We start from the raw sequence: 17,215 nt of genomic DNA on the forward strand, positions 1-17,215 counted from the left end.
AGCGCGAGGGGTAAAGACGAAGACAGCCTTATAAAATTTCTTGGAATCATTACGAAGAGTGATTCCAATTGTGTTGGAAAAAGGCCAAAAGGGTAAAAGAGGGATTACGTAATTTAGGACTTAATTGCGTCGACTCTACAGGAATTGGCGGCTAAAATCTAAAAAGCTTGATTAATAGAGCACATGGCAAAAGGAAATCATTGCAAGAGTGCTTTTTTTGGTTTGCCCTACCATTCGCATTTCCGGATGGTACAATGTACAAATGTTGTTGTCTTGAATCGATGAATTATGATTCGGTACTCATAGTTTGAGTCATTTTTCACTTTGCTATTTACAATCTTAATTTGGTAATAAGTTAACGTTGGGAATTGATGACAAATTGTATCTTTTTATTAATTACATTGATGAAATTTGTACATGATGTTGCCTAGTTCGTTTTGGGGAAATTTAAAGAAATTGTTATTTCAAAGCAACAGATACAATAAAGCTCCCAAAAATGATGTTGTAGAAGGGGAAAAATGATTAGCTCTATCCGATACATCATCACGTGATGTAACCAATCTAACGTGTAAATGTATTATTAGACGATATATTTATATTAATAGGGTATAATTTTAATAACATTCAGTCATATTATCACACGTTAGATTAGTTACACTACGTGACAGTGTATCGATTACATAAAATAATCTCGTAGAAGGGAGGGTCATATTTCTCTATAAGAGAGGGACCCTTATCCCCACTCACAAATGGTACATCTTGATCCCATTTCATTATTTCTCCATTATACTCTCACACTTTTACAACTTTCTTGATGTAATTGTAATCTCTCAACCATTATAGTGAAAATAATTGGATAATTGAGCACGTTTAATTTCTTATGTTCTTATGTGTAATTGTAATTTACACTTTTATCCTTATTGAATCAAATTTTGGCGTTAACAGATGGTTTAGGCAAATTTAAAACGATTTTGTTATTGTGTGGTTTTGACTTTATCACCAAATGAGAAGAGCATTTTCTTACCACTTTTTTATTTTGGTCAGACAAATTTAACGAAGCCTCCTGGGGCTTCTGACTCCCAAATAATAATAAGATAATGATAGTGATCTATAAATGTTAAAAAATACTTTAATAGAGACATGTGGTATCACACTTAGAAAGAGAGAAAATAAAAATATAAAAAAAGAGTGAGAGATGAGCGATGCCACCTGTCCCTGGAACAAGTAAGTTATTCTCATAAATGTTAAAGTATTTTGTTGGATTTTTTGTCTTTTAATTTTTGGCTGTGGTTTCTTTTCCCTTCTCAAACATTAAGGGGTGAGTGACAAAGTATACACTGTAACACAGAGAATGATCAAATAATTAATTCTTGCTTTTTTTTTGGCCACTAAATAATTAATTCTTGCTAGCTAGTAGGTAGTCACGAACTCACGATATTGTGACATATGCTACCAGCCTACCACTAATCACAGGTAAATGACAAAAGAAAAATAATTCAAATTTAACATCCTTTTCACTAATTAATTGTTTGAAGTACATATCTGTGACCCCAACTTGTTAAAAGTATGGTAAAGGCAACCATTCATAGAGTACTAATTTTATAATCTGGGTACCTAGTAATCATAGAGTTTGAACTGTGCTCAGCAATCATGGAGTTTAGCATAATTTAAGGCGTTGAAAATATTGGACACTTTCTCAGCTGACACATATGAACTCCACTGTCACTGACATTCTCTAAAAGACCGGTTTTGTTTGAGAAATGTTGTATAAAGATTCAAATGATTCGTTAATTCTGATTAACCAGGTCAGTCTCGAATATCTTGGTACATGCATGTTCATGTTAACGTCACATGTACGTACACAATACGAATAATAACATATGATCAATCTTAATTTTTGCTAAACATAGAGTGATGTTTTATTTGTCACATAATCAGACATATAATTTATCATTAATCCCTCTTTTTATGTATACAAGAGAATTAATTATCTAGTCTACCTCAAAACAAAAGTAAGGCAAAAGTTCTTCATTCAATTAATCTAATTATGAATGGCCTTTGCCTTTTGTTCAAGGATATATTGGTGTTTTTAATTATGGAATAAAATTATTTATATTACCTCAATTGACGAATAAAGCGTGATCATAGACTGTAATATGGTGTTACTAATTTACATATATTATAACATATGTATATTTAATAATATTATATTTTAAAAATATAAATTTATAATTTACCCATATTATAATATGTAAATTAACAATGTTATATGTCGGTTTCCAAAAAATTTGGTAGCTAACCACATATATACCGTGTATCTTTCTAATAAAGATACGATCTACACGTCTCACATGTATTGAAAATATAGTCCACTAGGTAATCAAATGAGTTTATACTCTTAAATATAAGATCGAGGATAACAATATTACAAGGGGACTCGTACGGACAATACCTATATATAAACTTGGTTAATTAATTAGCCTAAGACGATCCATCGATGATGATGTTTAAAATATCGTTCCATTATTACCCACCGAAATATCGTTTCATTAATTGATTTGTTAACCCACTCGCAGTGATCACTTTGTCTGCACATTAAGACAACGACAAGGAATATATGCCAGTATGTTCTGGAACACACAATTTACCCAACTTTGGATCAATTTGAAGGCCCAATTAATTGTTCTGTAAGAGCATGCATCATTATTTCTTAGCAGTCACTGAACCTGCTGGGACCATATCTGAAGGCTCAAGAGCAAGTCCGGTCCTCATATTGGAAGGGTGTATCGGCTTTCGATTTTTCATGTACATTAATTTGGAAAATTTAAAAGTTTTCCCTTAGTCTTGCCCAAGAGTCAAGTATTTTTCATCTATACTTTTTTTTTTTTAAGTTCATTTTGTACTCTATATTAGATAAATTCCAACTTGCCTGGAAACAATATATCATGGTATCATTGAGTTCCTTTTGGAATATATGATTTTGTCTAAATTAATGATCACTCTACTTCTGTTAAAATGTTCACTAACATGGTGCATGAGTGATTAATTAGGGTAGGTTTGGTAACATTGGCTAAGCAATCTACTTTATGCTTAAACATAAAGTCTGAATATGCAGTTGGACTGTACGTATAACTTTAAACGTTTCTTTACTAATCTGAACCATTGAATATTTATGTTATCAGACTATGTATTTAAATTAATCATTGATTACGTTGATTTTTTTGAAACTAAATGTGTAGTATAGATTTATATTTATATTTATATTTATATTTTATGATTGATTGACAATATAAGATCTTTAACAATAAAACAAGATTTTTATTTTTATTATTAGATATATAGCTAAGGCTTTTGCAAGCAATATCATGTGTAAATTGTGTAATTAATCATAGGAATCTGCATTGTTGCATAAGACACCAGTTAAATAAGTTTAAAAAGATTCTTTTTTGGCCAAAAATAAGTTTAAAAAGATAAACTATGGAGCTCCATAAAATAAAAATGGAAAATCATCCTTAGCCACAATATCGGTAGTAGTGTAGTACCACTAGCTATACAGCCTATACCATTAATTATTGATGAACCTATTGAAGGCAAAAGCTTATTATATATTTTATGCCCCAAAAGAAAAATCACAGTTCATATGGACCTACCCTTTATGTTTGGCTTTAGTGCACATGCAGTACGCCCCCAATATTTATATCCCACATTTAAATTTACAAAAGAAAATGAGTAAATAGTTATTAGACTACAATCTTTGAGTTAGCTGAAATGGTGAAGAAGAGAGGAATAAGGAAAATACTAAAAAAAAAAAAAAAAGACAGAAAAATAAGAAAATTAAAGTTGATTGAGTTGATACATGTAGGAGGCCAAAACCACCCCAATTTATTTAACTTAAGTATATATATACATAAATGCTCTAAAGTTAATTGGTTAACAAATTAATAAGAAATTAACCACCTTTTTGTGCTCACCATACTATGTAATCTCATAATTCAAACGGTTCATTTTTTAGACCCTACTTCAAAGATCATCTTTGTAAAAAATCTCCTAAATTTAAAGTTTTTTAGCCATTTGATTATAATAACAAATATTTATATGCTTTTATCGAAATATAGTGTTCGTCTATTTATTTGACCACAGTTCGATGACTAAATAGTTTAGATTTAATTGGTTGATTTTTTGCAATGATAATCTTTGAAATAGGGCATATATATAAAAATGAAGTTTTTTAATAGGGATCCATTTACAAGAATTAAAAGGGATCACATGATTCAGGTTATCTCACATTGTGAACTAATAATTAAAAATCTCTTAATGTTTAGATTGTACATGTAAAATCATCTCTATACAAAATCAACAAAGTGAGAACTCATTTGATTATCATCATGATTATTTTCGTTTTTGGTAACCGAAGGTGTCCTGGGCTAGATTTCGCGCACTAGACTAATCCCTTGGGCCGGTCAAAGGCAGGCAATCTACGTTGGACCTAGGGGATTTACAAGAGATTTTATCTCCCTTGCTGCCTGGCTTCAAGGTCGAACTAGAGACTCGAACTCGGGTGCCTGGGTTTACAGCTACACCTTTGAACCAACTCCTCCAATCATCATGATTATTTAAGTGTTTATTGAAAATACTATGTTCATCTATTTATTTCATCATAATTTTTTTTTTTTTGATATATTCCATCATAGTTAGATATCTAAATAGTTTCTAATTTAGTTAATTTTTTATAAGTATGATCATTGAGTGAGACCTAACAAATGAACGATTTGGATAACTAAATTGCATTAAGAATTTAGCCCACATGTGATCTAATTTTACTCTTATCAAAAGAAAATCTAGCATATTAAGAAGGTTCTCCTAAATACATATCCATATATATTATATATATATAAAGGTTGAGTTGAGGAATAGATAGATACAATACAGTAGATTTGTCTTCAATTCCCGCAGGAAAAGGACTGATGGAGATCTTTTAAGTTGTGTCTACAATTTAAAGCAGCAGGATCACAAATAATGAGCCCGACCCTCATGACAGCCTCAACCATGAAATCATGAATACTTAATTGGTGAAAGATATTTGGATTTTTTACCATTTGATTAAGGCCTTTTTTCAGATTAGATGCTTTTTTATTGACCATTCTCTCTCTCTTTAGATATTACTTTTTAGTTTATATTTTACATAATTTTCTTATTCAAATAAGTAATTGTTTTTATCCTAATAATAGTAGGAGGTTTGAATAATAGAGGAATAAGGAATAAAATTTTAGGTTTTAAGGAAATTTCGATGAAAATTTTCAAGATTATTTCGAAAATTTTTAAATTTCAACAGAAGTTAGACGGAAACGACGGAAATTGTTATCAAAATACAGAAATTTTGGATGAAACTTTACCATATGTTTATTTAACATATTATCTACTACATTGATAAAAAACATTGAAGAAACCAAATTATATAATAAGTTTCATGTGATATAAGATGAATATAATGCGCTTTAAAGACAAATACTGTTAAATAAAATTAGTATAATGAATAAATAAAATTAGTATATTCTTTATACTCTATAATTTATACACGAAATCCTAATACTAATTAAACCCTATATACCCTAATACTTTTTATACTTTATAATCTATACACTAAACCATATATACTTTATAATCTATATTCTATATTGTTTAAGATATTGTATAAGATATTAAGGTTTAGGCCCTTTAGGATATTTTTAATTATTTTTTATATAAAAATGTATTAGAGTTTACTGATTTAGGATTTGAAAACAACTAAACGAAATCTCAAAACGACCATACGAAATCCCAAACCATTTTTTTTCTTTCCAATTGTCCAAAAGCCCCAAACAGTCAAACACCAATCAAAAGAAAACCTTTTTTTTTTTTTTCCTTCTTTTTCATTTTTTTTTTCTTTCCTTCATTTTCTTTCCCCGTGGCTCTCCTTTTCTCCTTTTCTCCTTTTCTTTCCTTCCTCTCATTTCTTCTCCTTTCTTTTTCTCCTGTGGCTGCCTGTGCTTCTCTCTCTCTCTCTCTCTCTCTCTATCTTTCTCTCTCTGCATCTCCACCCTCACCCTCACCCTCATCTCCCTCTGCCACCGCTCCTTGCAGCCAAAACCCACCGAAAATCAATTCAGTCCAGCCCTCATCTCTTCCTCCCTCATCTTCCCCATGCCGCCCCCTGCCGCTGCCTTCTCTTTCTCCCTCGATCTCACCGCCGAAAATTTTGGCAAAATTATTACGAAAAATTGAGGATTATGAGTTTCGATTTTGATCCCCTCTAAAATCGAAATTTTCGGCGAAATTTCGCCGAAAATTTCTAAATTTAAACTCTTGTAGAAGAAAACATCATATTATTAAGATATTGGTTTTTTTTTTTTGTCAATATTAAGATATTGGTTTAATTAGGAGAAAGATTGTCCATATTTAGCCTAGAAATAAAACTTTTTAAGCATAAATGGTACTCAATTTCAATTGAACTTCTAAATCATTCTAAATCAATAAAAAGATAAATATTTTTGTAAAAGTTTGTAGGTAATTGATGTAGTGGTTAGAAGTTCATTCATGGAAGATTCTTACAATTTTGTAAAAAAAAATGTTGAAAATGGTGGATCTACGTTTCTATACTCTTAGCAGGCAGCCATGGCAGCCTTAGATTTTTTTTTTTTTTTTTTTTCTGTTAGTATGTCCTTTTTAATAAATTTATAAAAGAGGACAAGTATAATTAAATTATTTAAAAATAATAATAGTGCCTAATTTTAAACACCCTACTCACAAAAAAAATTTGTCTAAACCCCCACCCATCTAGAAACTCTTTCAAAACCCCCTAAAACTTATAATCCTAAATTACCCTTCTGACGCATGCTGACGCGCGCTGACGCATGCTGACACATGCTGACGCGCGCTGACACATGCTGACGTCACTGTAACTGTATTTTGGTGAAACTGTTTTTTTTTTTTTTTTTTTTTTTGAATTGAAGTTTTTGCTAAAACTCAATATTTCACTAAAACTAAAATCAAACACTGAAATTGAATTTCATTACACTAAAACTGAATTTCAAAAATTCAGTTACACTGAAACTTAATTTCAAAAATTCAGTTACACTGAAACTGAATTTCAAGAATTCAATTACACTGAAACTGAATTTCAGAAATTCAGTTACACTAAATTGAAGAATTCAGTTATGAATTCACTTACTGAAACTAAATTAAGTGATGAAACAATTACACCTCGACTAAAATGCAATTACACCTTAATTAAAAAACAATTACACCTTTACTAAAACAATTACACTTCACTAAAACAGTTACACCTTTACTGAATTCCGTTTCACTAAAAAGAACACAGCAACCTTATCAAAAAAAAACCAACAATACAACAAGTCATTGAGATGAGAAGAGTAGCCAACAATACAACGTCATCCGATCACCTCACGCGCGACGAGTAAACGACAGCCGCCACTGCCTCGATCTGTTTCTACCTGCAAATTTGATTCATCATATTTCAAAACCATAATTTCATTCAAAATTCATTTAAAACTCATGTTTCACGAGCTGAAACTGTTTCACGAGCTGAAACTGTTTCACGAACTGAAACTGTTTAATCAATAAATGTAAACTAAAACACAGAACACAAAACGCAGAACACAGAACTCAAACATTTTTGGAGCAACACACATTTACAACAATACACAGTTACAACAACACACAATGAGGTTCGATTTGAGGTTTTTTGATTCATCAACAATTGGTCCAATCCAAACACATAGAATTGAAGAGTACAATGAGGAGAAGAATATTAGTACCTGACTCGACGGAAATGGATGCCGGAAAACAGAGATCGCCGGCGAGGATGTCGCCGGCTTCTCTCCTTCGAAACGGCGGACTTAGGGGTCGTCCAAATCTTCTGAGGGCACCAGTGGACTTAGGACGACGAGAGGAAGCCATCCATGACGGTCCGACACCTCTTCGTCGCCGGAACTGGCGGATCTCCGGCGAGGGAGCTCGAGTCTGCCTAGACCCGATCCGGCGTGGACGCTAGCTTTCATGGCGAGTGGAATACAGGGGGAGGAAGAGGGAGGAGAGACGAGAAGATCGGGACTGGTATCGCCGGCAACCGTCTCCGGACGACGGAGCAAGCACCGGGGACAGCCACGCGGAGAGAGAGAGAGAGAGAGAGAGAGAGAGAGAGAGAGAGAGAGAGAGAGAGAGAGAGAGAGAGAGAGAACGTACAGAACTCAAAGAGACAGAGAGAGAGTCTGAGTGAGTTGAGTGATTCTAACCCCTATTGTGTTATAATCAATGGGATAAATTAAAAAAGGGTAAAACTAGAACATTAAAAAAATATGGGTCAAACTATTAGTTGACTAGGGGGTTTTGGGAGAGATTAAATGTCCAATAGGGGGTTGGAAAATAGTTTTATTAAGGGTGGAGGTTTATAAATAATCAAGTTCAAACTTGGGGGTTTTAAATAGTTTACATAAATAATAATAAGAGGTGGGGAAACAAGACATGTGGGTGAAAATAACACCTCATGAGATATATCAAAACTTGCCAAGTAGCCAATATAGGCGTCCACTACCTTATAAATGTTCACATTTGTTGATCCATAAACAATGAATATATTGCAGTATAATCAGTTTTCGATTTATATTAATATATGATTTATTAGGTAGTTGCTTTTTCTATTTGATTTTTTCTATATAAAATGCATCGTATATATCCAATTGATGTTGACACCCCGATTTTTCCCCTTTTGTTATCTAGAATCTTTGCATATGCACGTACATATTTACCTTTATTGGAAATAAAATTGTTGAACATTTTTTATAAATTTGCTACTCCATATTCAATACAATATCAACACAAACAATACAAACACAAAATCTCCAAACCAATTCAACTTTAAGTTAAAATTTATTTTTATTTACGTTTTTCTTAGGTTGCCAATATATTTTCAAAATTTTTGTGCGGTTATCAAATGCTCCTTAATAAGGATAAGTTTTTCTAGGTAATGGTAATACTGTTAGAATATTGATATACTGACATAGTATTACAAATCAATTCAAATTATAATAGTATACACTAAACTCTAAATTATAAATTTTTATTTTTAATAATTGTATATGTGTTACAATTTAAATATATTATAACAAATCCTACACTATTATCTTTAATAATTATATATATGTTATAATTTAAGTAAATTTGTAATACCACATTAACATGTTATGTAAATCCAATTTGGTATTGAAGTGTGGCCAAAATAAATAGTTTATTTTAAAAGTTTTAAACCTAAAAGTATTTGGTAAAAAAAGTAGAAACGGCTTATTTTCAAAACTTGAGCCAAAATAAGCTGTTTTTTGGGGTTCAAAATAAGTAGGTGGAGAGTTGTTTTGTCCCACATCAGTTTTTTCTCATAATTGTTTTATCTTATAGTAATATCAAATTGGCCCTAATATTATTGTCAAACATAATCAATTTTTTTTTTATGAGGCAATTTTTATTGAATTATCATGTTAATATAAGTTTTTTTTTTTTGAAAGTGATGTTAAAATAAGTTCTTACTTCTTAGATATTAAAAGAAAATATGTTTTTTTTTTTGTCATATATAAAATATGTTAAAATATGTTCCCACTACTACCACGTGGGAACTGCCACTTGTAAGGCTTAGTGATGTGGACCTACCAACTTATAGAGAGATTAAATGAGACAGAGAACCTGGAATCTGTGTAGTGTAGTACAATCAGAAGTACAGCGTTAATGATATTTACACTCTGGCAGTGATTAAAGGACAACAACCTATGGCAAAAAAAAAAAAAGGACAACAACCTATGAGTCAAATTTATCCAACTAAAAAGGAAACTTGCGAGTCAAAGTTGTCAAACTCAATTTGAATTAGTGGCCAAAAAAAAACTCAATTTGAATTTGATTGAAAATTTAGGCGAATAAAAAAGGAAGCTGTTTTGGATCTTATTAATTATTGATCTTAGAAAAGGAAGCTGTTTTGGATCCTATTAATTATTATACCAAAATGTCATGATTCTCATCTTAATTAGGATCGATGATTTAAAAGAGAAGGATGACACCTTACAATGGATCTGATTCTTTACTTGTTTTTGTTTGATTTTCAATCTAAACTATTTATTTATTATCCAAGAAATATTAAATAAAAGATAAAATAAATTTAGAACACTTTTTGTGTGTAAATGAAAATCTCGTTAACAATTGCATTTGATATTCGAATTTAGCTCCATGTGTTAAATTTTTTTATATAGGTAAAAAGGGATTTGAATTTAGAACTTCTCCCAACATTGGGAAGAGAAATGCTACTAGACTAACAACCAGTAGATTCATGTGTCAAACATTATAGAGAGCCTTGCATGTATGTATGTTATAGAGAGAGTTTTCGTTAAAGGATTCCTTGATAAATTTATTTAGGAGAGATCTCTTTTGGGAATCCACTTCACATTGTATTTTGGTGATTAAACTTTTAGGTTTCTATTACAAAATCATCCATGTAACAAATTAGATAAATTGAAAAACATTTAACCATTTAATTAAATGGTCATCATTTCAAGTGTTTGTTGAAAATATTTGTTCATCTATTTTTAATCAAAATTTAATATCTTATAGTTTCTAGTTTGTCTAATTTTGTGCCATAATAATCTTTGAATAAAGACATGAAAAATAGAGGGTTTGAATTATTGTAATACAATATGAAGTGGATTCCATGTTGGACACCTTAAATAAAATTATGGGTAAATTATAATTATATACCTCAACTATACACTACTTTTCAACTTAGTACCTCAAGTTTAAAAAGTTGCATTAAGCTACCCCAACTATGAAACTGTGACAATTAGGTACCTCTGTTAGTTTGGCCGTCAAGAAGGCCGTTATCTGATGACGTGACACACATGGACCCCACCATTAAAATGCTTAATTTCAATTTAGTACCTCAACTTTACCATATTTTTCAAATTCATGCCTCAAGCTCAAAAACTCGCAAATACATAAATGTTTTTTAGTTTTTATCTCAACCTCACTTCAACTTTTGGCCCATCAAATTTTCACCAAAATCAACAATCTTATACTCATTTTGAAGCTATGAATCTTCTCTTTGCAACATATAGAAATAATTCAAAAAGAATCAATGAAACGCGAGATAAGTGGTCACAAATTAGGCTACCTGAAATTGCCAATTTGTTTGGAAAATTTGGCAGTTTCGGATAGCCTACTTTGTGACCAATTATCTCGGGTTTTATAACTCCTTTTTGCATGATTTTTATATAGTTGTAAAGAGGAGATTCATAACTTCAAAATGAGTATAAGATTGATGATTTTTGTGGAGATTTGATGAGTCAAAAGTTGGGGTGAAGTTGAGATAAAAACTATATAAAACATTTGTTTATTTGCAAGTTTTTAAACTTAAGGTATGAACATGAAAAACATTGTAAATTTGAGGTACTAAATTGAAATGAAGCCTTTTAGTGGTGGGTCTATGTGTGCTACGTCATCAGATAACGGCCTTCTTGACGGCCAGACTAACGGAGTTACCTAACTGACACGGTTTCGTAGTTGAGGTACCTTAATGAAACTTTTTGAATTTAAGATACCAAATTGAAAAGTAGTGTATAATTGAGATATATAATTATACTTAATCCTAAAATTATTAAAGAATCTCTTAACGAAAGTTTCATCTATATATAGAAAAAATACATATGAAAATGTATTTTTATTAGACAGATTGATCATATAAAATTATTTGGCAAGAAAACATTATCTAAACCAAGGGATAACATTCTTTGTCGACAGTCTGTTATATTTTTAGATTGTTAATACGCAAAAAGAATCTTAGGAATCATTGTTATATAGTGAGACCAAAAAACAGGTTTTAATTGGGTGAACTCAGGCTACTCTGCACTATCATGTAATTCCTCAATAAAAGCGGACTCATACAAGAATTCCTCAATAATATGAACTACATATTCAAAATAAAATAAAAATCCACTATTTTAACGATTCATGTTACAATCAGGCGCAAAATAATATTTCCCAAGCATATGTCTTATTGAAAACTGTCCTTCTTGTCTTGAAACTTATCTGATCCCCATGTGACTGTGAATGTGTAATGTGTGCTCTATATATTAAACGACAACTCTCTCTCTCTCTCTCTCTCTCTCTCTCTCTCTCTCATTATGTAACGCCCATTATTTAAGACAAGGGAAGTTATTGTTTCTCACATTACTTGTTCTGAATCAGAAAATAACGTCTCTGCCTATCTGGGTGTTTGGGAAAAAAGAGTGTTGGTCGTAGTTGTGGTTGTAGTTGTGGTTGTGGTTGTAGTTGTAGTTGGTAGTGCTTGTTTGGTGTTGGTAGTAGAATCAGAGAAAGAAACCAACTGCGAGTGAGTAGCGATGGCCACAACAAGAGGCTTGGTGCTGTATCTCCTCTCAACTTTCTCCGTTGCCATTCTCTCTGTTCTCTTCATTACCCACCAAAACGATTATAACTCATCCCAAACCCGCCTTTCTTCTCTAAATTCCCATCTTCCCCACTTGTCCAGCACAGATAGAGTCTGGCCTGTATGTCTTTCTCTCTCTCTCTCTCTCTCTCTCTCTCTCTCTCTCTCTCTCTCCCTCTCTAAATATGTACATACATGCATATATATTATGAGGAAAACACAGAGTGTTGCTTTCTGGGTAATAGGTACTTATTGGTCATCTTAATTTTTGAGTGCAGGAGTTGGAGTTAAATTGGAGACTTGTGCTTGCAACAGTGATTGGTTTTCTGGGATCGGCATGTGGGACTGTGGGAGGGGTTGGTGGGGGTGGCATATTTGTCCCCATGCTTACTTTGGTTGTTGGATTTGACACAAAGTCCGCGGCTGCTATTTCCAAATGTAATTTCACTACTTCTCTTCACAGTCTTATTTCAATTCCTTCATCTTTTTGGTTTCTATTACATGTATGGCTATAGATTTCTCTTTCTTTATGTGTTATGTTATTAACAATGAGTGTCTTTTATGATTTGTGTATGTTTGGTTGCTGAAATCAATTTGGATTAATTCCATTGCAGGTATGATAATGGGGGCATCAGCATCATCAGTGTGGTACAATTTGAGAGTGCCCCATCCAACAAAAGAAGTGCCCATTATAGATTATGACCTGGCCCTGCTCTTCCAGCCTATGCTCATGCTTGGCATCACCCTTGGTGTGGCTCTCAGTGTTGTCTTCCCCTACTGGCTCATCACTGTCCTCATCATTATTCTCTTCATGGGTCTGTAAACATGACAGTCAATATTTATTTCCCATCCCACCCATTTTTGTATTTTTATTGAAATTTATTCCAAGTAATTGCATTAGGTACTTCATCAAGGTCTTGTTTTAAAGGAATTGAGATGTGGAAGGACGAGACAATTTTAAAGGTCACACTTCACAATTTAAACTGCTAATCTGTTATATTTGAACCTTATTCTCAAAAGTTTACTCATTTCATTATGGTTAAATTTCTTAAAATTTTGCAGAAAGAAATGGCAAGGCAGCAAGGAATGGTTAACTCTCGGGGTGAACGTATGACACAAGAACATCTGTGTGATTGTGTGTGTGTGTTTTAGTATTTCATTCTGTGCCTGAATTGGGAATCTACTGTCTTTTGTAATGTGCAGTTCTAATTGATACACAGTACGAGCCATTGATTCCTAGAGAAGAGAAATCAATAACGGTGAGCACATACTGGCTTATAATGCTGTATGGTCCATCTTCTCATGTGAGAGACACTGAAAATTGTCTTTTTCTTTCCAGCAAATACTATATTTCAACCTTAGGTGGAAAAGAGTAATAGTGCTACTTGTTGTGTGGGCTGTTTTCCTACTTCTTCAAGTCCTCAAGGCAAGTACTATGTGTGTTTGTGAGAGTGTGTGTGTGTGTGTGTGTGATTGTATATCTTTCTAATACTTTTAAATTGAGTGCAGAATGATGTAAATGCTTGCAGTGCATGGTATTGGGTCTTCTTCTGCTTACAGGTAGGCACTACTTGATTGGCACAACTTGTTCCTTAACTCTATCTGTGCTGTGGGGACAGGCTTCTTAACCCTTTTGTTGTGATTTGTCTTTTCAGTTTCCCATAGCACTCGGATTGTTTGGATATGAATCAGTCAAGTTGTACAACGAACACAACAAGAGAATGAGCACAGGGAATACAGAATCAATTTGTGAGGCTTCAATTGCATGGACTCCAATTCACATAGCATTTTGTGCACTCTGTGGCATCTTGGGAGGCACTGTTGGGGGTCTACTTGGATCCGGTGGAGGATTCATTCTTGGCCCTCTCCTCCTTGAAATAGGTGTCATCCCTCAGGTTTTGAACCTCTACCTTATGAATTTCAAATGCTATACTGTCTCAAAAATTGTCATGTATATGATGAACATCACCATGAAACAAGTAAAATTCATTGAAATTCCAAGTTAACTCCACCATTCTGATCATGATTCAATGATTTAGATGTTTGCAGTAGCTTTAGCTTATTAGGGCTAACCATCTTGCTATTTCCATGAACAGGTTGCTAGTGCAACAGCTACATTCGTGATGACATTCTCGGCATCCTTATCAGTGGTGGAGTTCTACCTCCTTAAGAGGTTTCCAATTCCATATGGTAGCTTTCATTTCTGGTCTTCTAATCTTATTGGGATTGCAGGCTATGACACATATCATCTGATGATTAATAAGTAATTTTTCATGTGTAATTTCCTTTTGCAGCTGTATACCTCACATGTGTGTCTATCTTGGCTGGCTTCTGGGGACAGCTTCTTGTAAGAAAAGTAGTTACAATTCTCAAGAGAGCATCCATCATTGTATTCATCCTCTCTGGTGTCATCTTTGCTAGTGCTATCACAATGGGTAAAACAAAATTTTCTGAACCCAATATCATGTTCCCATTCCTTTAAATCCAACTTCTATCATGGATAATTGTCTTATTTTCCTGTTTCTGAGAATTTTTTCAGGTATCGTTGGCATTGAGACGAGCATCAAAATGATACAAAATCATGAGTTTATGGGATTCTTGGACTTCTGTAGCAGTCAGTGATCACTGGCAACAATTCAGAAAAGATAAAAAAGATGAAGGAAATCAAGAAAATACAATTGGGAAATTTATACCAAATAAAAGACCAATGGGAACTGTTGGCCAACAACTAGTTGACCAACCCAATCAACATTGTTGTGAAGAAATAAAAGAAGTGTGCTTTCTGTGGTTTGGATGCTTGTTAGCTACTGGCTAACACATAAACCAAGTGTGCTCTCTGTCTCTGGTTTGGGTTAGATTGCTTGTTAGCTACTGGCTAACACATACAAAATAAGTGTGCTTTTCTGTAGGTTATGTTGCATGTTTGCTACTGGCTAGCACCATCATCTCCTCACCTCATATATTCACCGTCTATGCATATGATTATTCTCTTCATAGTTCATTGAATGAACTTCATTATATGTATTGGTCATTTCTCATTCATGAGTCTTGAATCTTAATAACACAGGAAAAAGATTGAGTTCTTTTTCTCTTCATTAGAAAATTGAATATGCAGCAGTGCCTTTCCAAAGAGTGACAAATCTATGCAGGACTAACAATCAATAGGACCTAAACATGTGGCATTAATTAGAGGGTTTGGGGTTGGTGGGGGTTCTGTACAAAAATTTTATGGTTCATCTCATACAATCAAACCGTGGCCTTGCAGAAGCCACACATCTACAGAGAGCCATAAATGGCTGCTGATAGATTAGTATTTTAAGTTGGCTTCTTTTGGGCTAGATTTTGATGTAGACTGTTTGGTTCTTAACTCCCCCCCAGGCCCTGTTCTCAACTGCCATCTATAGGACTTGGTGTTGGTAGGCCTAGAAGTGGTTCTTGCTAGGGGTGTAAACGAGCCGAGCCAAGCCGAATACCACTGTGCTCAGGCTTGGCTTGTTTTAAATTTTTCGAGCTTGAGCTTGGCTTGGCTTGTTTCTTATACGAGCCGAGCTCGAACGAGCTAAAAAAAAATCGAACCCGATACGAACTCGAGCTGTATCGAGCTTTTTAACAGAATTTTATCGAAGATATTTTATTAACTACTATTTTTAAAAAATATTAATTTCTATTGAACATTTTCTTCTTAAAAGTATTATAATATGTTAATTTTAAACTTAAAGTTAATATATATTGTTAATTAAATTAGATAGGCACCAAAGACTTCTTTAAAACACTATATAGATGAATATGGTTTCCATGAAATACAACTGTACCAAATAATTCTATCTAAACATTGATAACTTATAACTTTTGCAAAAATTCTCATTAAAAAAGAGACGTAAGATAGTAGAAGTTTTATAACCAAACATTACAAAAATAAAGTAGGAAATAAAAATAGCAAGTCCTCATATAAGCTATGAAAAATGAGATATCAAACATATAAACTAGAAAATACGAGCGGCTCACGAGCTTTTCGAGCCGAACATACTAAAGCTCAAGCTTGGCTTGTTTCTTAAACGAGCGAGCTTCGGCTTGGCTTGTTTGTTTTCGAGCCGAGCTTAAACGAACCAAGCTCGAGCCGAACTCGATACGAACTCGAGCTGTATCGAGCCGATTTACAGCCCTAGTTCTTGCTAGTATTAATCAGAGAATAACAATAGAGGGAAAATTTTATGGTACAGCATATAAAAACATTTTAATTTTTTGATTTTGACGGATCCATTTTTCCATTTTAAGATGTTTTGTACATCTATAATACAGTGGTTGTACATCTAATAGTGAAAAATCGATACCCTAGTAAAAAAAAGTCATATTATGCCACATAATGGTTGTAGCACATAAATTTCTTAGATTTACAAACCATTAGATATTTTCAAATGTGATGATATCTTCCCATCATACCACAAACTTACAATAGTGACAAGAACTTAATTCCGATGATGCTGATTGCTGACAATGCCCCAACAACAAGAGACTTTGGCTGCTCTACATGAATTGAATGAATCCGAAACTTCAGCCACAAAATGCTCCTTTGTGGAATGAATAGGACATGTGTGGCAGAGTTTTTCTTGGGAGGATCATCATGAAGATTGAAGAGCACATGTGCCTCCTTGAACATGATTTGGAGCTCTTGTCTGTGCCTCACATCACATGGGATTGGGGGGGTTACAATGTTTTGCACGGCAAGACACTCCCAAGTCC

At 33.2% G+C, this 17,215-nt stretch overlaps 1 protein-coding gene across 1 annotated transcript; it reads left to right on the plus strand.

Annotated features, from left to right (window-relative positions):
- The first annotated feature begins 12,226 nt into the window (after positions 1 to 12,226).
- LOC147281929 (Sulfite exporter TauE/SafE family protein) lies at positions 12,227 to 15,578 on the plus strand. Its single transcript, XM_086247786.1, has 12 exons — positions 12,227 to 12,596; positions 12,754 to 12,913; positions 13,090 to 13,290; positions 13,377 to 13,438; positions 13,538 to 13,583; positions 13,679 to 13,734; positions 13,815 to 13,901; positions 13,985 to 14,035; positions 14,131 to 14,370; positions 14,572 to 14,665; positions 14,770 to 14,910; positions 15,015 to 15,578. The coding sequence occupies exons 1-12, from the start codon at positions 12,429 to 12,431 to the stop codon at positions 15,095 to 15,097; spliced, it is 1,389 nt and encodes a 462-aa protein (XP_086103912.1). The 5' UTR covers positions 12,227 to 12,428; the 3' UTR covers positions 15,098 to 15,578.
- Positions 15,579 to 17,215: the final 1,637 nt, after the last annotated feature.

The sequence above is a fragment of the Dryas octopetala genome, chromosome 6 (genome assembly GCF_963921425.1).
Source record: "Dryas octopetala chromosome 6, drDryOcto1.1, whole genome shotgun sequence".
Lineage (NCBI taxonomy): Eukaryota > Viridiplantae > Streptophyta > Magnoliopsida > Rosales > Rosaceae > Dryas > Dryas octopetala.

Excerpts from the sequence above, each read along its gene's own strand:
- LOC147281929 (XM_086247786.1), top strand. The coding sequence starts at position 12,429 with ATGGCCACAACAAGAGGCTTGGTGCTGTATCTCCTCTCAACTTTCTCC. Across the intron at positions 12,914-13,089 it reads CGCGGCTGCTATTTCCAAAT|GTATGATAATGGGGGCATCA; the intron begins GTAATTTCACTA and ends ATTCCATTGCAG. Across the intron at positions 13,291-13,376 it reads CATCATTATTCTCTTCATGG|GTACTTCATCAAGGTCTTGT; the intron begins GTCTGTAAACAT and ends TAATTGCATTAG.